The 23,597-nt window shown below is 37.1% G+C and overlaps 1 protein-coding gene across 5 annotated transcripts in view; it reads right to left on the bottom strand.

Annotated features, from left to right (window-relative positions):
* LOC129775006 (uncharacterized) overlaps nt 1–16,812 on the bottom strand; it is an 81,051-nt gene extending 64,239 nt beyond the window's left edge. Inside the window, exons 1-3 of one of the 5 annotated variants that reach the window (XM_055779160.1) lie at nt 16,726–16,785; nt 16,394–16,640; nt 10,523–10,606 (exon numbers count right to left, since the gene is read on the bottom strand). In XM_055779160.1, the coding sequence (XP_055635135.1) occupies nt 10,523–10,606; nt 16,394–16,431 (122 nt within the window). In that variant the 5' untranslated portion in view covers nt 16,432–16,640; nt 16,726–16,785. Of the gene's footprint in view, nt 1–506; nt 1,523–2,303; nt 2,340–9,667; nt 9,803–10,522; nt 10,607–16,393 lie in introns of those variants that run through there. The other 4 variants (XM_055779159.1, XM_055779155.1, XM_055779157.1 and 1 more) reach the window with 4 other exon arrangements.
* Nucleotides 16,813–23,597: the final 6,785 nt, after the last annotated feature.

A 23,597-nucleotide genomic window follows, 5' to 3' on the forward strand; every position in this document is an offset into this window, starting at 1 on the left:
AGAGACTCGGTTCCGAATGTCAACCTAAGATTGTAGCTCTTTATCTGCATCATGAAAACATGTCCGATGCGAATTTATTCAGAAACTGCCGTCTTAGAAACAAGTTTGACTGTTGAGAACTCGCGGACATGTTTTTAATCAACGCTCAACTCTATACGGACGAAATAATTCTTTTCCACATTTGCTGCCAACATTTTGACGATGAAAAATAGGAATAGGAAAAGGAATAGGAATAGGAATAGGAATAGGAATAGGAATAGGAATAGGAATAGGAATAGGAATAGGTGATGTTTCATACATAACTTTCTGTACCAGCGTACATAAGTGTATGTGGAAAACCAAAGATGAAGAAAAGCACTTTTTTGGCTTCAACACTGCTACTTATTTACGTATAAACGATTTTTCTGTGCCCTCTATTTTCTTCACGAGAAGCCCTAAAGAACATTTCATTCCATTCCCCATTCGGTTACGATAGTCTTTGTAGAAAATATGTTACAACAACTTACCTATCACAGTTTTCAGCAGATGGTTGGACGACATTTATCCTTATACACAACGAGTCGGAGTTCATACGTCTATGACATTTGCTCTTACTTTTAACATCAAAATCTTCATCAAGTCGCATCACAATGTCATCGAGTATATCTCCAGTGCTGGCACGCTTACTAGGCATGGTTTCCGGCAAAAAGGCATCCAATAAAGGCTTACTCGCTGCGTTCGAGCCATCATCTTCATCTTGCTCGATAAACGCGTTGGAATCACTATCACTTGTACCCGACCGATCCTTCAGTTTATGTTTGTTCCGTTTGAAAAGGTACGAAAAACTTCGCCGAAATGAAGAACCACGTTTGAGGGGCGACGAGGTAGATTCGTTACCGGAACTAGTTGTGCATTCATCAGTTGGTCGACTGACGATTGCACTGAACAAAACTTCTCGTCCATTGATCATGCACATTTGCGGGGCGCCAGATTTGGCCAGCAGGGGTTGTCGCGTAATCCCATCACTACCAGAACTGCTCACTTCCCTTTCCTTATCCTCACAAGATTGTCTCGCACCAATGGGTTTCATCATGAACTGTCGATTAGAATTCTTTGAAATACTGTCAAAAGTGTTTGCATCTCCATGATTGCAATTGAACGACACCAAACTTCTTCTTAAACACACATCATCCAAATCAAGCTCAGTCTTAATTGACGTTTTGTTCTTGCCAATCCTAAACCGTCGTACTATTTGTGACAGGATTTTTTCTTTCTTTTGTACATTCTTATCTTCCGAAAGTGAGACCATTTTCTGCCGTTAGGCACTGTGACACATTCGGTCGATGCGCGTGGTTCAATGTTGGTTTCCAAGCACAAATATTTTAGTGAACACTGCGAACTTTTCCATCTTTTTTTTATCAATCTACATCACTAGATTTTTCACTCATTGTACATAAGCAACGTGCGATTCATTCTTCGACTTCACAAGTAACATATCAAAAATGCATAGGTTTCTCATAGCATTGAGTCTTTATCACACTATCTATTATCCAGAGAAAAACATGAAATGTACAAATGAGATTATTTAATATATATGTAGAATTTGCATCAATTTGTTATTGAATTTTTCCAAGAACCAAGACCAATCTTCATACAATTTCGTTAAATACATTTCTGTATGAATGGAATGCAAAGCATTTGAATTCAGCAAGCTTGGACTTGCTGCAATATGTGTATATTTCAAATTTATGACGTCGAAAAATTCGTTTTCATTTATGAGGAAATCACCCAAATGAAACATGATTTAAAAGTAAGATACTTTTTTGTAGGGATCGACTTCAGTGAGAAAGCATACATGGTGTTAGGTTACAAGAGCAAATATTTTATCACTAAACCTACCACAGCGGAGTCAAATGACTTACGCCTAAATGGCTATTGTGTACTATACAACATGAGATAAAAAATATACATGAGTAAATTCGGCTCTGTTACAGCTGATTTGCCAAATGAGCCTAATAAAATAAACAAATGGGATAAAGAAACAACATGTTAAAACAGGATAAGGATTGAAAATCAAACAAATAAAAGTAAAATGGTTGAAAACACTTCTAGAAATGTATCGTGTTGTAGAAACTTGTACAAAGGATTTTTACAAAAATGTCCAATCAGAAGATTGAATGTACAATTATTCGTGTCGCATTACAATTAGAGACAAATCACTGTATAATTTTTTAAAGATGGGTCATTTCATCCGCTGTGATAGGAATAGTTATACATGAAATATCGGTAGTTTTAGTGTCAAGGTATGGATAAAGGTATATTACCTTGATGAAAGAATCGTTCATGCATATGGTAAAATCTCAATTGTGATAGAACTACTGCACTTTTCTTGAGTCCAAATTGCTTGCCCTCAACTAACTCTAAATACACTATTTAGAACAAGTCCGTTGTTTTCATTTGAAAGATAACAAAAATTGATATAGAACGAAGTCATAAAACTTTTTAATTAGTGGAATAAACCCGCGTGCCGAGCGTTCGTAAAATCGAACAGCAACTTTGATGATTTTTCATGTCATTGGAAAGCAATTATATGATAATGTTCTTGCACCAAATGATAGCTTAATTTATTAGCTGTCACTCACCATCAATTCATTCATTTGTGAATATCTTCTTCATATGGCGATAAATTAGGTTTAACCCTTTTCGGTCGGAATTAATTTCCCTCGACAGAAATCCTATTATCTTCTCACGCTAATAATATTTTGTTTATACCGAGTACCGTCACCTCTCGTTGATGGAAACTTCGTATACATTTGTGAAAAAGCTCACTAGACATTAACAGTTCGGCTGAAAAGTTCATAAGGTTAACGTCTAGATGGCGCCTCTTGCAAAAAATCTACTAGACTATCACAAAGCACCATCTTTCAATGGATACGTGTCAAAATTTGACAGCAATCGGTTGGTTCGTGAGTTACAGCATTGAGAGTTAAGCAACTTTTGTTATTGTGAAAAAAATGGAAATATCACAAATCAATGAAAATGATGAAAATGATTGCATGAATTGGACTCCGAATTACTTCCGCATCCACCGTATTCTCTAGATCTGGCCCAGCAACTACTTTCTGTTCTCAGACCTGAAAAGAATGCTCACTGACAAGAAATTTAAGACCGATGATGAAGTGATTACCGGAACTGAGGCCTATTTGGAGGAAAAACCGAAAGAGTACTATAAAAATGTTATCAAGTTGCAAGATCGCTATAATCGCTGTATCGCCCTCGAAGACAATTATGTTGAATAATAAAATTGAACTTTGCAAAAAAAAATAGTTTTTCTGTGTTACCTTATAAACTTTTCAACCGAACTGTTAAAGTTCGCTTAGAAAAACAAATGTAAACAATTATATCGTTGAATCAGGTATTAAGTATAATTCCTAGCTGTGGTGGCTAAGAGCTAACAAACGACCGCAGAGGGTTAAAGCAAGTATGTGCGGAAAGTACACAACCTAATATACAGTGTCGAACAAAAGAAACCCTAATGAAATCTAATGCAAAAAAAATCAAATTATTCTTAAATGCCAATTCAAATATAGTGTATGCGAAACCTAGCGGCGAGAAAAATTTTAGGACCAGTGTTGTTTCGACCGATTTTTGAAAAAAATTGATTGTTTCTCGGTGGTATCTCCTGTTTTTCGGATCCTGGTAAGAATTTATCATGTAAACAAGAAGTATGTAAGGTTTTCTTTCTCGAAATCTAGTTGAAGTCAACGAAAAATTTGTCGCGCGCATAATTGCAAGGAAATACAGCGGATGGTCGTCCGCAAAATGTACAAAGCAGGTAGCACCCATTGCGAAATCGCAGAGTACTTGGGACGAGACCAAAACCTTCGTGTTTAATCCTTTCCACAACCGCAAAAAATCTGAAACGACTGGACGTACAAGGAAAACGATCGCGAAGGGGTCACTCTCTTCTAGAAAGATCCCTTCAAGACCTCGAAAAAGATCCGGGACGAACTGAACTTGTTCACGAGTCCCCGGAAAGTTTTTCTGCGGCTGGCAGAGCAGGGGCTAGGCGGTAAAAGCCTCCGGAAGGTATCAATGCTGACGCCGAAGCATCTGAAGGCTCGGTTGAAGTTCGCGGAAGACCACTTCGATTGGTTCAGTCCGGAGAAGGAAAAGCAGTGGCAAAATATACTGTGACCGAATAAGACGGCTCGGCTCGGATGGAAAATCTTGGGTCCATTGCCCAATAGGGTGCGCTTACATACCACAGTATACCACGAAGACATTCAAGCATGGTCGATAAGATAACGATCCGAAGCACACCGCCAACACCGTCAAAAAGTGGTTCCAGGATAACAAAGTCAACGTCATGGAGTGGCCAGCGCAGTAACCAGATCTGCACCCTATAGAGAACCTATGGAAGATCGTGAAACGGTCGAAGTACACAGAGAAGTCGAATAATAAACAACTGTGAGATAGGATCCAAGCTTGTTGGTCGCCATCCCGGTCACCACGTGCCAGAAGCTGGTGGAATCCATGCGGTACCGAGTGCGTGAAATGATGCGTAACAAAGGTTACATAACCTAGAAGCTAAACTAACCCTCCGCGGTATGAATTTTCTTGTTTTTATTTTTTTTACCATGAATTTTCAAACCAGTCTTATTTTTGTCGCGTCATTTTAGTTGTTAAGTATGCTTAGAACACATTTTTAATGAATGGATTGGACTATTTTTCTCAAAGTTTTGTCACTTTCTTTTTTTTTTTGCTTGAGCAGTGGTCTTAATGCTTCGTCCGACACTCTAACCTAACAAATATTAAAACCTAGTAAAATACAAAAATATGTGAACTTTTCTACCATTTCTACCAAAACCATTGGATTGAACCGCCTACAGAAAGAAAAATGCCGATTTTGGTCAATGTTTTTTTATTGACAATTTTTCGACTTCTCATCATTTCCCAGAAAATGGAATATAAGAAAAAAATCATTCTTGAGCATTGGGGTTTCTGAGCGCCAATAATTCAAATTATATCAATGGCTCTCGTAAAAAAACTTTCTACAGCTTGATCGTTAATGTACCATTAAGTACCATTTAAAAGTTAAACAAAAAAAGGTTAAAAGTTAATGTTTTATGAATTTACTCCCAAAATGCATTAATAACCTGATTGTTTCTTCAACCAAATTAAAGCTCCCAAACTGCTCTACAACTTATTTAGCATGAACGATTGCTACCACATAGTCTTATTCCGTTGACTGAGATTTTATCAATGACACTCCCTCCTGTAATTGTCCTATGCATTTCAACTTTATATCATTGCGGATCAGTAACTATGCTTTCACGAAAATGATGAAAAATGCCACATTTCGTCAGGCCATTTCATCTACTAATAAAGCCATTGAGGCTTCTCACGATATGCACAACAAAGCTCTCACTGAGCTGCGAACTGAAATTGAACAAAACACTACCAAAATAAACTTGGTTTTGGAACAGTTTCCTAACGCATCGAACCGACAAGTAATAGAACGGCCACCATTGAAAACAGGCCCGCTTGACAATTCGAGGAAACGTGCCCGAATCGACGACGAGCCAAGGAATGAAGTCGTTGCTGGTACCAGACTAACAAACTCTGCTGTGATAGTACCACTAGCGGTGCGCCCGGAGAGAGCTGATTTATTCTGGCTGTACTTGTCTGGCTTCGACCCCAAAGCCACAGATGATAACATTCGTGAACTTGCAAAGAGTAACTTGAACACAAACGAGACCGTTGACGTTTAAAAATTAGTTCCTAAAGGTAAAAATATTGACGAACTTACTTTTGTTTCGTTCAAGGTCGGTGTTGTGTCGAGTCTTGGCGAAGACTGAATAAATAAAAAAAGTAACGTGCAAAAAAGGGTATATGCAGACCTCCAGATCTACATTTTTGGATCTATAGGTCAAGTTCACACAATATTAATGGAAATCTGAGAACAATCGAAGCATGGGTCTGTTAGCGCCATACTATGGAAAACTCAAGGAATCGTTTTTTTTTGCAAAACTGGCGATATCCACCCGTAAAATCCGATTGTTTTTGTGGAGAATCTATCCAAATGTCGGATAAGGCAAATTTTATCAACTTGAGGCTTATTATGGACAAAAACTTCAACTGGACGTACCAAGTCAACGAAGTCGTGAAGAGAGTTTACAGTACTCTCAGGACTTTTCGTCGATTCCATTGTCCGTAAAGGGCAGAAAAATGAACGGCTTCACCACAGCTTCAGCCCCACAGAAGAAACAGAAAATTAATTTGTATTGAAATAAAACAGTGACAAAACAGAGCCCACTTCTATAATCGATATGCTTTCGATAAGTTTCCAACGGAAGGCCGATTATTCATGTTTTGACATATTGACATGTTTTGTATTTGTTTCAAACCTGACCTGGTGGATTTATACACGTGATCGTATTTTATACAGTTGAAAAATGGTGAACTCATTGATTTCGAAGACAATTCCTTTGTGTATCCGATGATAGAGAAACACCTCAATCAATGAATTCTAGAAAATGTGGTCATCTGAAAGCCAAAAAGTGAACCCGGAAACTGTGAAGACCCACAATCCAATCGACGAAAAAAACATCGACCTCACATAGACCGTAACGCTCTTTGTTGGTCGAAAATAAGGAACAATTTATGAAACGAAACGGCATCACTGGTGATTGATTTTTTTTCTCCGCTAAACTGTCATCTCACACCAAAACAACTAGATCATACAACTACGGAATCTATTTTTGCTTTTCATTTAATAATGATTTTATTCTGTTTCAGTTATGAATCGATCGTTAAATGAGGAAACATGATTCCCACATCACAATTCCGCAGCTGGTGCCAGCACCGAGAAAGGGAAATGATGCTAAAGTCCAGTCGAATGTGAACCATAATCGATACCTGAGAGGATAAAACTCGTGAGATGTTTTTTTGAAAGTACGGCGGATTATGATCCGATCAAATAAGTATGCTTCTGATTACAAACTGCCTAATTTAAAGAAGTATTTGCTCCGATTTTAATCGCACTGTTTTCATTCGGTAGATATCGTAAAATTCACAGGACGTAACAAACCGCTGAAGTGCCCATCAATTAGTTGTCAATAAGAGAGCAGCAACAGCAGCGGCAGGACCTGGCCGTCGATGATATCTCGAAAACTTTACCCATCGGAGGTCCCGCGCTTTACGCAAAATCGAGAATCCTCAGCCACACATATGTATCAAGGAGAAAACTATCAACGGCAAGGAGACATTCATCAACATTCTCTGCTGATCTCGAGTGACCTGTATGGTGGTTATAATGATTTGAAAATTTAAGAAACTTATATATATTTGTATTATATGTTTGTAATAAAATGTTATTTAGTCATGTGTTTTCGTTTTTATATATAACTTTATTCCAATAACAAACCAATTAGAGATGTGCCATCCGCTCATGAGCTGTTCCGAAGAATCGACTCTTTGAAGTGAGTTGACGCGGAACAGCTCGCAAAAAAAATCAAACAGCTCTTCAGCTCACTTTGATGATGATGAAGGAGAGAAAAGAGCTGTAGAATTGAAGAGAGTGTGTGAGCTGTAAGATTCAAATGAACTGACCGTCTCTCGCTCTTCGTGTTAAGACATCAGTTTAGTTTCATTTGTCCCTCGTCTTTTCAACTGTTATATTCGCGTTGACGGCATTGAGTTTTGTTTACCAGTTTAGGGGGCGCCAAAAATAATAATTGGCTCTCAGGCAGAATGAACACGTTTTTAAAATTCAAATTATTAATGAAAATTAACTTCTGTGTATCAAATGAGTATTCTATTTCAATGAAAAACACTTTGTTTGCAGGCGGTGCAAAAATCTCATAAGATTTTTTTTTTTTGAAGAAAACTTTCTATTGTAATGTAAAGCCTCAGTAAAAATGTCGGAAATGTTGTACTCGCCGAGTCTGTTGTAAATAATAGTCTGGAATACGTGTTTCAAGTAATTAATAATATGGTGTGAAAAATTTCATTTGAATTTTAACATTTTCAAACTGGCTTCGTGGCTATCGAGTTTGGGACCCAAATTGAAAGTCGGCTCTGACAACTGAGCTGAAGAGCTGTTCATAAAGAACAGCTCATTTAGATGAGCTGATATGATCAGAGCTGTTCATCATGATGAGCTGATTTGCACACCTCTAAAACCAATACAAACAAAAGGCAAGCAGTGCTGGAGCAGCGCTGCAAGCAGGTCGACGCCTTGCATATGTTGGCAAGAAAGAGGCGTCAAATTGTTCGACAAATGCATATGAAAGGTCGATAACTCGATTGCAAAGTGGCAGCATTTGAGGTCGATCGTTGACATTTCATCGACCCAATCTTGGCAGGTAAAATGGAATGTGGGGAGGTTTGTGATAGAAGTTCGAGCAAAAGTTCATCAGTTTCATCATTAGGTGAACTCGGTCAGGTTTTTCATTTTGTACTTTTCGTACAGAATGAAAACCTACATTTTGCTAAATTGTGTACAAATTGCTTGATTGCAAAGTATCCGTTTGATAAAATGAACAGTCCTTAGCTTTATTTTGCATCCTTTCGTTAGGATCACGATTACGTAACGCAACCACGACTACATAATCCCCCCCTCCCTTCACGCGTTACGTAATTTATGCACGACGCCTTACTCTAATTTATATTTCCTAGAGCCAAAATGATGTGAGCATATTTTGTTGCTGTTTTTTAATACAAATTGATTTTTTTTCTTTAAGTAAAACAAATTTTTACAATATTTCATAAGTGAAACTAAAAAAGAATATACGAAATGAGAAATCAATAAATACTATAGCGTGTTTACAGTGTCTGGATTCGAACCAAATAACTGAGTGAAATTCGAAAAATGATTAGGTGGGCACTTTATTTTGCCTATCTGTGTATTTATTGTATTTTATTGTATTTATTTTTTATATTTGATCCGAGCAAAAGTTTATAACTTATACATTATCAATCACTTGGTGAAGTTAATGTACGCAATAACGAATTCAACCCTTATCATTCTAAGATTTTCATAGGCTGATACTCTGCTGACCAGAACCTGACAATATTACAGCTGGTTGGAGCGATAAGGGTTAATGGCACTAATCAGATATCAGCTGATTACAGGAACTTATCATTTCCCATCAACACCAGAATTGTTTCGGCCGCAAAAACTTTACTAGTGAGGTGAACTGAACTCTCACATTTGAATTCACACCAAGCAACACATTAAAAACGAAACACACAACTACAAAAACGCAAGTCTAGCGACGGGACTTTCCAGTTAGTACCATAGCGATATTTACACATAAAACAGTAACTATCATCTCTTTTTCACATTTGAGTTTAATATGTTTACGACTAAAAATAAAACGCGAATTTCATTCTCTTCGTATGAAAGGTTTTTGAAACGAGTTCGGAGCGACAGCACAAAAAAACACATTTCAGATCGCTTTCAAACTTCTATTTTAATAATTCTCACTAGTGCATGATATATGGGCGAATTCACAAAAAAAAACTAGTGACAGAAGCACTGCGCCAGAAAAAGTAGTAAACGACACGTTTTCACAACCGAGATAACGGGACTGAGGGAGATCAGGCACAGAAATATAACCAAAAAATCAATTGTCGATTAATGTGTACGAACGCTTAAATGTTAATCAATTTCACTACGTACGCAAGGAAATAGTAAAAACTTCTCGAGCTAACGCACGATTGTATTAATATGTTGACACGCTATACGATACTGTTCTCTAGTTGTATATTTGCAAACTTCAATTGTAATTTCCTCCCAGTTCATGCGGACACATTCTCTCACTCATACACACGATTACTAGTCAGACCGTATTCTCACGACGTTGGGTAAAGAAAAACGTGCTCCAGAAGTGTCATCTTCCACACGCCTATGATAGAAACGAGCGAAGCTTATGTAAACGAATGCGAGATAAAATACACGTTTTATAATTATATTCAACGCTCTTCTGCTGAAATGGGATATTCTTCTTACACTCAGCGGATGATAATTCCATGCTATTGCGGCTGAGCATTACGGAATGCTTTCGTGAACGCGCAGGTCTCTCTTTTCACCTTTGCGAACAGCTGACTTTGGCTGTGTGCGATCTGTTGGCGTGTGAGATATGCTGTAACGAATACTGCCGAAGAAAACCTTTTCATTGATCTACATTTTGCGTATTTCCGTTGTAAAGAACAGTAAAACGAAGGAAGAGAAACGCTGAACGATGTTTTGAAAAAAAAAACAATCTATAACAATGTTCGTGGAGATTTCTAAACAGAAAATTCTCACAATCAGAACTAGTAGTAAAAAATTAGTGTCTAATTTGTCCAGTATTCTTAACGTCTGTTCATATGCAAATAAACAACTGAGCCTCTTCTCTTTGTAATCACGTATGTAAATTGCAAATTTCACAGACTTATTCTGCTGCAATTCGCTTATACGTGCTCATTACCTTGACACGTTCAGAATGCGATTTTCAAAATCTAACACCTCGCCAGTTCGGTCATTCGTACTCACCCATCTAACTCTAGACGAGCACACTCCGCCGCAACAATTCCGCCTCGCCCGAGAAGGTCCCGCGCAATGCTCCTACTTGGAGATCTGAAAAAAAGTCAATGACAGAACGACAAAAAACATATTATTCATACAAGATGAAAGAGGCGAATAAAGTCTATTTTAAATTAATTGCTCATTGCTTAATAATCATGGGAAAAATTTCGAATACAGGTCGAACTTGATTGAATACAATTTTAGATTATATACAGTTAGTTTTTTTCTATTCCAAATATGGCTTATTTCGAGATAAAATGTAATGTAATATTTCAACGTTAAGGTAATAGTTAATCAACTATTATAAGTACAGCGGAGTAATAATCATGATTTTCGAAGATTGAAATTGAAAGCGCACCAGGATTTATTCATAATGATTTTGCAGCGAAATTAACACTGATAGAAGTTGTGTGTCAAAGAACAAATTGTAGAGCGGTTAGAGAGTTTCAATTTGGTTGATAGAAACAATCAAAACAACTAGAAACAATTTTTATATTTTCACTTCCAACATGTTATTTAATTGCACCAATTTCGATGTTCCACAACTATATGCTGTACTATTTTTTCATCTTACGAATGGAGCAGCAGAATCGTCCTAAGTACAGGGTTACCACATTTAATTCTGTAAAATTTTCTGAAAAAAAACCTGTACATCTGTATTTTTAGCGAAACAAAAAATTAAGGGACAAATGAAAATTAAGTTTTATTTCCATTTTGAATTTATTTTTCTTATGTATGGGTTGTTACAGTCGTATCAATACAACAAAAAAGATCAAAAGGTTTTCTCATATTCCTATGAATTGTATATTCATAATTTTAGTCAATTTCATCCTTGAAGCTCCTCATTAGGCCGATACAGCCGCTTTCAAAATAGAGTATATCATTGCAAGTGCCAATTGATTTCCGGTCTTTGTTTTGTTGGCATTGTAAAACGAAAATTTTCGCTGAACACACGCTGATAAATGTGATCTTATTGACTCTATGTGGTTCAAGTGATGTCCAGTAGCAGTTCGCGGTTCGCAGTAGTAAGCATAATCAACGGAGCCTGATCATTTGTATTTATTTATTTCCCAATTCAACTGACAATTGTTGTCTCAATGAATAAAAAACTTATGCTAATCTTAGTTGGCCAGCGGTACGAAATAGGTCGAGAAGCCGTTGTCGGAAATTGTTGGCAGAAATATTAAAATCGAAGAGATTGAAATTGTTGTTGAAATGCTGACAGATCGAACGGATGGGCTCATGCAACCCATAATTTCTGCTTCGTGGATCCAACAACAGAAAATCACGTAGGTGTAATGGTCTTTCAGGCACGTACATGTTCAGTTGAGCCAGCAGTGGTGGGCAGTCAATGTCTCCTGAGAATATTTTTCCAGCAAATGTAGCTTGAGCGACTATGCGTCTAACTTCAAGTGGTTGAATATTCAACAGACGACAACGATCCTCGTAGGGTGGCAGGTTCCGAGGATCGCGCCAACGAAGAAATCGGAGGGCGTATCTGACGAACTTCTTCTTAATAGCTTCAATACGGGCGATCCATCTGGCGTGATAGGGGCACCATACTACTAAGTTTGATTCCAATATTGCTCGGACAAGTGAACAGTACAGGGATCGGAGACACAGTGGGTCACGAAATTCGTTGGCAGTCTTGAATATAAAGCCCAATTGGCGATTGGCTCTGGCAACAATATCGTGATAGTGATTCCGAAAAGTCCGCTATCCAGGATAACTCCGAGATCCTTGAGGTGTTGTACTCGGTCAAGATGACAACCAGACAGGATGTAGTCATGGATGATCGGTTGATTTTTGCGGTGATAGGAGATCACGTTACATTTTTCGACACTGACACTCAGCATGTTTCTGGAACACCAATCTGCAAAGGTACATACCAAAGTTTTGCAGATCCTGGCAGTCCGAATGGCATTTGACTAATTTGAATATTTTTGCATCGTCAGCAAAAAAGAAACGGCATTCCGGAGGTATCAGCAACGAAACATCATTCAAAAATAATGAAAATAATAGCGGCCCGAGGTTACTGCCTTGCGGGACTCCAGAATTGTTGGAAAACGTCTGCGATTCTGAGAGGCCAATCTTGAACTGAGCGATTTAATAAGTAGTATCTGAACCAATTAACACTCCTTGATGAAACACCGAGTTTATCCAGTTTAGCGAGGAAAATTTCGTGGTTCACTGAATCGAAAGCAGCTTTCAAATCCATGTATGCAGCATCAACTTGCCATCCCGAGTCCATACTTCGTGAACAAAACGAAGTGAACTGCACCAAGTTGGTGGATACCGATCGCTTTGGGTAGAAACCGTGCTGTTGTGTGTCGATATAGTATTTGCAACAAGCAAACAAAGATCCATTTACTATTATCTCGAACAGCTTAGAACATGCGCACAAGGACGTGATACCGCGGTAGTTACCAACATCGCGTTTGTCGCCTTTTTTGTGCACCGGAAACATTTAGGCATTACGGTTTTCATCATCTCTTCTGTAATGTGAGGAATGCCGACGTTGAATTCATCACGAGGCAGTCCGCTGGTAGCCTCTGCAACTTGCATAGCAGAGGTTGAGGAATTGTTGAACACTCGTTTGAAATGACGTGCAAACAAATTGCATTTCTCAGGATCATTATTAGCCGTGCTATTTCCAAAAAACATAGAACAAGGCAGTCCAGCATCTTTTCGTTTGGTATTCACAAATGACCAGAACCCGAGGGTTGGTGCGTAGATTCGCTTCCGTTCGTTTTACGTACCGATTATAGAGAAAACGGTTATATTGACGGTAACAACGACTGGCCAAATTGAACTGTCGTTTGAAGTAAGATGACCGGCAGTTACTGTAACTTCGCAGAGCGGTTGATCGTTTTCGCTTCAGCTCGCGTAAGCGGCGATTGAACCAAGGAGGATTATGAGGTGGTCGTCGAGCAGGAACAACACGAAAGATTGCATCCACTACTGCTGTACAGAAGTACTCCACTACGACTTTGACACTATCGGTAGATTCGATGAAATTCCAGTCAATATTGGCGAGTTCATCACTCAAAAAAGCGTAGTTGGCTCGACGGAAGTTCAGAGATGATTGTTCATATGGTGCAACATAAACGATCGGAGTGTGCAAGCTTATTGACGTGACGAGAGCAGGGTGCTTAAGATTAAATTGCTCGGAAATTGCGCGATTGAAGCTCGCTGCTTTTATAGCATGTTCAGAACAAATTCTGTTAAAGTAGCACCGCAATAACCGCGACAGATTGTTGTCTCTGTGACAAAAAAAAAGATTGTAGAAGAGAAATCGTAAACTCCAGGACTTCAATTAAAATAGTTAGAATTCTCCGTTTTGTTCGATAGCTCGTTATAGTTGTTAAGGTATTTTAATCATGTCTCTACCAGAAATCTTTCACCAGCAAAGTATATCACTACAACACACATAGCCTACAGTAAGTGACCTTTGGGTACCCGATTCAAATTTAAAGGTAAATGCACATGAACCTACCAAACATTTGCCCGGAGCTCTTGGCGAGTCACTATCGATGTGTTCGACCTGGCGTTGTCCTGACCTGGCGTTGTCCATTCCCTTTCTAACTGCAAAAGCTGGCAGATTTTGGATGATTGTCCAATCGAGGCAATTGTGGTTTGCGATTCACAAATGGAGAGCTGGTCCATGAGGATTTTTCTGTGTTGACTCGTATCTTTATGTTCTTTGTGTATTTAGCCTTTTTCAAGCGGTTCTGAATAGTTTTTTTTTTGTTTGTAGGATTCAGAATCATCTTTTTCACTTCACACCACTCGGGAAACACATTTTTTATCTCTGAGGAAACTTAACTTTTGATCAGGTGATATAGTATGAAGTCACATCAGCATATGATAATTCATGGCACTGAAGACAGGAGTTGAAAACATGAAGGTATAGCACGAAAATATGTAGACCAATATGACGTTCTTGAGGAAAACCTGATGTAACCCTAAAAGGGCTGGTTATGATGTCGCCAACTTGCTCGAATGTCAGACAAGATTGAAGGCGACACAGAAAGAAGCTAAAGCTGAGTCCAATGTATTCAAGTTAGACGATTGTTATTTAGTTTCCTTGAAAGATAATGTAGTACAGGAGCCCAAATGAATCGTATAGTTGGGCAATATTGACGGAATGCCCAGTTTAATTGACAGCGAATTCTTGACGTCGACGAAAACTTTAAAGCAAAGTTTGTTGGTTTCTTGGACAAACTTTATGGAAGATCGCGTACCTTCAAGAATCTCTGATAGTATGTCGAGAGAATTGCTAACCCACTTCCGCAAACGAAAGCCACCTCGCCGCAGCAGTTCCACCAACTACTTTTGTCGCTGAATAGTTCGTTCCGCAGATTTCATTAAAAATCAAGTAAGACGAGTACACATCTTTTTTTATTACTCAGCTGACCTCGGATAAATCTGGTCGTTCATAACGGGACAATACGTAACCGTGGAGGATTCGTAGCCTTTGATGGTCAGGTGAAGTGAAGATCCCTCTTCTCTTTAATGGAACTAAATTTCCTCTGAGTCGTCAATACGAATTGTTCTACTTAGAAACGAGCTGGCGAGGAAGATAAGTGTCATGCTTTTTTACTGCGAATTGGGGTGGCTTTTTCTTTCCAGCATTCGTTAAAAACAACGGAATCGTTCAGCTGCTGTCTTTTACGAGCATCCAAACTACTGTGAGTATGCGTATGATGTATCGACCAGAGTTGTTTCGAAAAACGATTTTACGTTGGAATCTCTCACAGTGCTGGTCATCCAACGTCATCGATCCGCTCTACTCCTCAAATTTCTAGAAACGTTCTGGGCTAACTTTGAACGACGGGGTTTGGTGACTACTGTTTCTCCTGTCGATAAAATCCTGAGAAAAAATCGAAGTTGACCGGTAAGTTTGTAGTCCTAACTTCGTCCAGAAGATGAATGAAAAGCACAGCAAAAAGAGTACGGCGCTCAACGTGTTAAATAAATCTGAACTATATTGTTTCTAAATAAAATACATGTTTCTCAAAATTAATCTTTTGGACAGTTGTTGACTGTTTGCGATTGGTTGAAGATGTTTCATACAACACTGTGACTGATTCTACTCTGTGATAGTTGATGGAAAGGTCTATAAGAATGTCCATGTATATGTTAACGGGAATTTTATTAACACAGAAATCATTGAACTATCAATCTGTGAAGTCGTGTACACCAGTGGACAGATAATGCGAAAGCCATGCCCAAAATAAAAGAGCGTTAGCCTACGCCTGACAAATTTCGGGTAGGCCTATAGCATTAATATGGAACTCGCTTCTGCAGATAATCCACACCGCGGATAATCGTAGTTCTACTGTACTTGTCAAAATATAAAACTCGTTTTATGAATACCAATTCCAGCTATTATGTGAGACCGTTGCTTCTTTACTGCGAGAACGAGATGTAAATTTTGAAGTTCAACGTTCAATATAATTTGACTGTGTATATCGTGATCCAAACACTCTTCACTCAAAACACTCGAAACACTTTCCAAAATTAACTAAGCCTAATGAATCAATTCTCATTATAAAAACATCTACCGTGTTAAATACAAGACAATTGATGAGATTAAAGGTATGTTATAATTATAAAAACTTGATGCTGATCAATATAACGGTTTCATGGTTTGCTGAACTTTTCTCATGGATTCATTCTGCGTCACTTCAAATATAGCCGGTTCGCTGATTCTCCGAACTACATAAATATTGCCTATTGAAAAACAATCAAACTTTAGTGTTCTACGTTACATAATACGCTAGTTATGCAGAATATATTCCGCATGAAAAAAAAAATTAATGAATGAGGACGAACCCTTTCAAGTCTACCAAGCTGCGGTTCTTCCGCAGCATCACTGCATCAGGATGATATTTACAAACAAACTCACTCCACTCGCACTACCGAACACGGTAATGTCTCACTTAACTTTTCCTTTATGTAATAAATTGCACCAAATTTGATTTCGGCCCATAATACAATTCATAACTTTTGTCGAATATTGCCACTGCCAATAGCATGTTTTCGATTCTCGCACACATAAGCTACACACACCGTCTAGTAACTAGATTAAGAACATCATAGAAAAACCAACGAGTGTTATTTCATATAGCAAAAAATTAAAAATAAATAACAGGAACGATTCTAACGCGATTCTAACGGAAGACATAGAAAACTGCACTGAAACGTATCGGTCTTCGGTCTGCCGCTGCATACTCAGCGCGATACCATGGAAAACTGACCTACCCAAATATATACTATTGGATGAGTGCGGTACATGAATGAGAATGGGTGATTCGCCATATTATGCTCTCCTTTTCCACTTTCCCATTCAAACCAGTTGTCTATGTGCTATATATGTTGTTTTGTGTTCCGGAATATATCCTGGTCGAAACTATTTTTATTCTGATAAAAGAAGCAATATTCATTGTCATATATAGTAAGCCTGAAGCTTCATTTGGGAGCTAGCGATCGAACTTTTTTGAAAAACATGAAAAAATATGAAAAATAGATGCGAAGGAATATTACATTCGTAAAAAATCGGAATTTGTATTCGTAATTATTGATTGTATTTGTTATTTATGGTTTACATGGTTGAAGAAAAAGGACGCTATATTTTTTAAATATTTTTTCTTGAAATCTGAGGATTCTTTACATAACATATCTCGATAACAGAGATGCTTTTTTTTGTTTTTGAGTTATGATTTTTCAAAGTTAATCGATGGTTCGAAAAAACAATTTTTCTCCATTTCTTCCACTACAAAAAATCATAACTTTTGAACTACTGGACCGATTCATATGATCGACATATCAAATTGAAGCTTATGAGTTCTTTGGAAAAATATTGCTTTAGCTAAAAATTTGGATTTTCGTTTTTGTAATTATCGATTGAGCTAGTTTTTCATAGTTTTCTAGGTTAAAGATAGAGGGCGGTATATTTTTTATATTTTTTCTTGAAAGCTGAGGATTTAAAAATCTAGCCCTCTAGTCCAAAGTCAAGAAAACAATAAAAAACGACTACGTTCAATAATTACGAAAATAAAATCCATTTTTTTTGCAATTTCTATTTTTAGCTTTAATTCGATATATCGATCAACTAAATAGGTTCAGTGTTTCAAAAATCATAAATTTTTGAAAAATGTTTTAGGAAAAAAGAGGAAAAAGTTGATTTTTCAGACAACCTTAAAATGGAAATGGTCACCCTAATGAAAGAAATAAAAAACAAGAAGTGGGTTATATCTGTGATATAACCGCAAGGTAGACGTAGGACTACCGTTGGCTCGATAATAATTCATTTGAAATTGCACCTGAATCAATTTTTAATGCATGAATGAATGAATATTTTGAAAGATTGCGGTAAGTTTTTCTTGTTAGTGTGTGGGTGGATGAGTATAAGTATGGAATTGTTATTAACATAAAATTCAACTCTTTCGAACTTGTTGGTGGTCCCGAAACGAACCGATGGAATTTGAGTGGTATTGTAAAAGCAACTGAACATGTTTGATACATGATTCACTTTTGTTTTCGTGAGAATAACACGAGATTTTTCATGATCACTCCATGCGCAGAATAGAAACTGAGGGCGCCATTTCATGGTGAAAACGAAATAAAGTCTTATAACCTTGCATAAAATTCATTTCGTTTTTATCGTGATGTGGCCATTTTTCATATGCTATTGGATTGCATCACGAGAACACCAAGCCTAATGCGTGAATGGGTGAGAATAATCGCTCGGACACATTCACACGCAAAAAAAATTTCATGACTGTTCCAAGCAGGGTTGCCAATAATATTTTTCAAAAAACTAGAAGATGACTCTTAAAAAAACTGGAAGAAAACTGGATCACGAAAAATTGTTTTATTTTAAGAAGTTCGGCTTTGATTTATCTGAAATCATTTTTTTACCTACCCCAGTGCTTGAGAAATAGAATTTACTTCGAAGCTTCTTGTAGTATTTAAAGGTAGTTCATAAAATAACGAAATAAACCATTTATAAACCATTCGAGCAGATCAAAATAACGTTTCTCACCACTCGAACATTGCTGTAAAACAATATTTGAGGATCTTTTCTTCTAGAAATATTGGTTTTATTTGGATAAAACTTGAAAAATTTATTGCTCGACAATGTGATTGATTGAGTTGCTTGGGGACACGGTGTCTGATTCTAGATCACTACATCGAACCTAACCTCATATTCTGTTCTTTTCCTTCTAACTCGAATTGTGACATTTCTGTAGTATTTCTTTTGGCCCTCTTTGTCGCTATCTTTTTTGCACTCACGAAGAATGTGGAATAAAAAAAGGTGGCCTGCAAATGACGGTAGTTCTCTCTCTATAGTAGCGTGTCAGGAACAGAATTTAAAACTATAGTGATCCAGAGCAGAGGGTCCAAAGCCCATAAGGAGGACGGTTGTAATAGCTGTTATTTATGGCTATTGACGAATTTACGCAAAGCTGAATCAGCTCATGCGACATCTACATTAGAGCTCAGAACCACAAAAGCGAGGGTGTTTGTTTATTTTACGCACTGAAAAGCAAGATTCGATGGTGATTTTTCATTTCATTTCAATTTAGATTCATTTCAGCCATTGAATGTCGTCAGTATATGATAAGAAAGTTGGAGTTTTGTATATTTACGATGGTTTCAACACGCGATTTGACCAAAGTAATAGATAATCTTCGAAAATTTTAAGTTGGATAATGCACACCGGTTATTGATACTATGGATAATTGCCAAGAAATCGATATCATATCAATTTGGCTGATATCATTGATTATGTAGGGGCCGATACGAGAAGGATTTGCAGTATTTTTAGCGCAAAACACCCTATTCATAGTTTACTTAGTTGAAAAAAATTAAAGTTACAATACTTACAACAAGCCATTCCTCTTAATGTACATAGCACATTGTAAAATGATGATTTTCTAACCTTTTCAGCGTGAAAAGAATAGATGAAACCGGGAAATTTGAAGATAAATTCTGATTTTTCTAGAAAATTTGAACGAATTTCATACCAAAAAAACAAAACATCCTCATTTTACTCGCTGCGCCATCTGGTTGCAAATCCAACGTAAATTTGTCAATTACGTAAATAAAAATGACTCTCCGCCGTCGCGATTGAAGTTCGATACAGAGTACGCGCGATTGATAACGGAACATATCACCGGGAATATTGGTTTCAGAGGAGTTTTCTCGTTTACCTTCTTATGTTACCAAAAAATAACCCTCATCCGCCGCGATTAATTAATTTCTATAAAGCGTATGCGTGATACATAATGGAATATATTTCCAGGACGATTGTTTCTAAAGGAGTTCTCTCTGCTTCTCAAGTTTCCAAAAAATAACTCTCTCCCTTTGATTGAAGATCGATATAGATGAATAACGAAATATATTCCCGGTCCGATTGGTTTTAGAGTTTTTCCAGTTATCTTCTCAGGTTTTCCAAAGATTACTCTCCGCAGTCGCGAATGGAGTTTCATGAAGTGCATACGTTATGAATAACATTTTGTATATCGCCGGGACGATTTATTTTAGAATTCTCTCAGATACCTTCTCAGTTTTTCCACAGTTAACTACTCACCGTCGCGATTGGCTTTCGATTGAAAAAGATGCGATGAATAATAGAATATATAGCCGGTCCAATTAACTGTGCAGGTTGTCCTTTTCAAGTTACATAAAGATAGTCTTTGTCGTATGAGATTTTCGGATTTTTATTTCGTCAAACGGTCGATTGATGTAAACGGATGTGAACGGAAGCAAAACTGTTTGGGTTCCATGTTCAAATCGATTAAAGTCAATGGAGCACATTGTCCCTAAGATTTTCTGAACTTTAGAATGATTTGGAGTACCTATAACACCTAATGTTTGAATAAACTAAAAGCCAGCATAGCACGCAGGCTCTATGAACCAATTAGGGTAAGATTTCTTGTTATGAACATTACACGAGTCGTTGTTGAAATGGTAGATCAATTGGTCTGGATTTCATGGAATGCTTTGGAGAACCTAGGATATATAATATTGAAATAAACTCAAAGACAATGTTGCACGTTGCTGCTTGGGTAGTCACCACATGCACCGCGTGCTAATCGTATTGAATTCGGAAGCGCAAGCAGGAAAAAAATAATACCCAGAGTGTTTAAGAAGAGAAAAATGGATCCAAAGTAAATACATCTTGGATCGATCGAACGAAAAATTCAAAAAACAAAACAAGGTATAGAAAAGGTGAGGGAGGGATAATATTTATGCATTATGAATTTATGTAACATAAAATTAGTGAAACTGAAGCACACATATAAAAAATTGGATAAAACTGGACAATATTTAAAAAAACTGGAAGATTTAAGGGTTTAACTGTTTGACTGGATCGAGCAAAAAAAACTGGAAGAATCCAGTTTAAACTGGAACATTGGCAACCCTGGTTCCAAGCGAAAGCAGAACAGAAACTGACGCGAGTAAAAGTATTCACGCCTTGCGTGTGTCCGCTATGGTTTCCCAAACACTAATGCAAGCGAGCAAAAGAAATCACAGCTTGCATGTATTCGATATGAAGGTTTCTCCAGGTGCCTAGATTTTGCGTCCGTGTTCGGGAACACATTGCGATCACCAATCATCATCAATCAGCTAGATTGTTATGATTTAAATAGCTTGCTTTCAAAGCAATTTTGCAAAGCAAAAAGCTATTGAAACGATTTGTTGGACCAATAAGTGACAATCATATAATTCGTTGACATTTTATCTTTCGAATGAAGTGATTATTATACCACTCCATTCAGCCGGTAAAGAGGTATTAACGTTCAGAACCTTGCAGTCCAGCGTCACTCTCTCGGTTTCGAAACTTTGAACTTACACCCCGGTACAGAAATGAAAGACGTAGTCCTACGTCAAAAATACGGGTCTAATATTTTGCGATAAGGAACAAAACTACCAATTTTCACGAAAATGTGAGAAACACTATATCGATTTAGCATGGAATGGCAGTATATATAAATGGAGTGATGTCTGTCGCTCTGTCTTTCTGTCTGATTTTTATGAACTTGCATACTACTGAACCGATCGTATGCAGGGTTTTTTGGGACCCTCCTCCCTCTCTAAGGAGGTCCGCCATACAAATGAAACACAAATTTCTGCATGACTCGAGAACTAATCAAGCAAAGGGGTAATGGTAAAACTCGAGGAAGGAATCATCCGATTTCAGATGGTATCATTCTATTATATTTTCTGTATCAAACATGTATTCCATGTAAAGGAGTGATTGAAAAATCTTGAACGAGAATTGGGTTTGAAAACAATTCGATATTATAATGACGAGTTCTGGTAGAAGTACTAGGAAATTTATATTAAAAGGAATTTGTAAAGGGTCAAAATCAATCAATGAACAATTCTTGACTTCTATTTTATATGAAAAAATTTAAAAAAAAATAGAAATACGCATTTTAGATGTTGCAAATTAAAGTTTTTTTTTGTAAATAAAAAATGAGTACTATTTTTTTCTTAGTGTATATTTTTTTCACGTTTAAACATCAATACTCTATAACTCTTTCTAAAACACTATTTCGGTACGGCTCACAGTTTTTGAGATATAAATTATCAAAGATTTCTCTTACTGAAATCGATACGCCCTTTTTAAAAGTTATACTTGAGTCAAAAAATTCCCAAATGCTGTGGAAAGCACATATTTGCTCCAACCCAAACGAAATACAAGCTTTCATTCGAATCAAAAATACTCATGTTTTGTCATTTGTCGATTTCATTTGGAATTGCTCTATAAAATGCGTCAATTACTTAACAAATACAACTTCTGCGCAACGTTGCTATGCTTGTGAAGTTACAATATAGGAGTTTAACATGGTTGGATACGCTGCTTTGAATTCATGATTCATATTTAATATCGGCTGGGATTCAAGCGCTGGCGAAAATTTGGGTTCGAAACTCATGCCACGCCACCAAAAAAAATCAGGTAAGAACAAAACGGTATTTCAACCCAGCAATACTAATCAATGGAATTTTCAAATTTAGGAAAACTTCAAGACTAGAACAGGTCTCACCATTGACAAACCTAAGCCTGGAGGTTCTGGCAAAACCGCTCGTAGGTTTTCTTTTTGGGAATGCCGAAACAAGTTCCGAAGTAACTGGTGTGGATTTAGAATTTATTAAGCGACTTCGACATATTCTTATAGAAATTTCATGCTCCGAGCAGATAGACCCAGAAAAAATTAACGATTACTGTATCGGGACAGTAAAACGTTACGTTGATCCGCACTCTTGATACTATATGACTACTGCTATGCACTGAACCTCATGGATAAAGAATTATTCAAACCGCAATATCACCTATAGAAAAATGACCGAAGAGGCTCAAGAAAAGAGTAATAAAATAATTAAATCTGCCCAAGAACATTTCATTCGTAAAAATAGTCGAGAAAATACTAATCATAATTTGGTCAATCATCTTCTTATCTCCACGTATCCAATAGTAAACACTTATTTTGAAAAGGAGAGAAAGTAATTGTAAAAAACTTCCAGATGAAATGATGTTTCTATTGAAGAAAACAATTGTCGAATCAGGAAAGAGTGACAATGAATCTGAAGGTAATTATGAAGAAGAAGAAGAAAAAGAAGACGATGATGATGATGATTGTTTTAATTTGTAATCTAAAGAAAATGTTTTATATTTATAGCAGAATTTGTTTGATTTGGGGGATCGTCCATGGACTACGTGATATTTTTTCAATAGGGAGGATTATATAAAAAAGTATGTAAAAAATAGTACGGGGGGAGGGTGTCATAAAATCCCAAATAATTGAATCACGTGTTTTATGGACGGCTCCAAATAAAAATGGATGCCAGATTCATTTTCGGCAGTCCAAAATTATGTAAAAACCATGTTTTTTTGCAATTAACGACACCTTGGTCAGCCTTTGTAGGGAGTCAATGATTTCTCGGACCATCACAAAATAGAAATGGGTACCCTAATAAAAAAAAAAAAGGATTAATATTCTGCGATAAGGAACAAAACTACCAA

The sequence above is a fragment of the Toxorhynchites rutilus genome, chromosome 3, assembly GCF_029784135.1.
Source record: "Toxorhynchites rutilus septentrionalis strain SRP chromosome 3, ASM2978413v1, whole genome shotgun sequence".
NCBI lineage: Eukaryota > Metazoa > Arthropoda > Insecta > Diptera > Culicidae > Toxorhynchites > Toxorhynchites rutilus.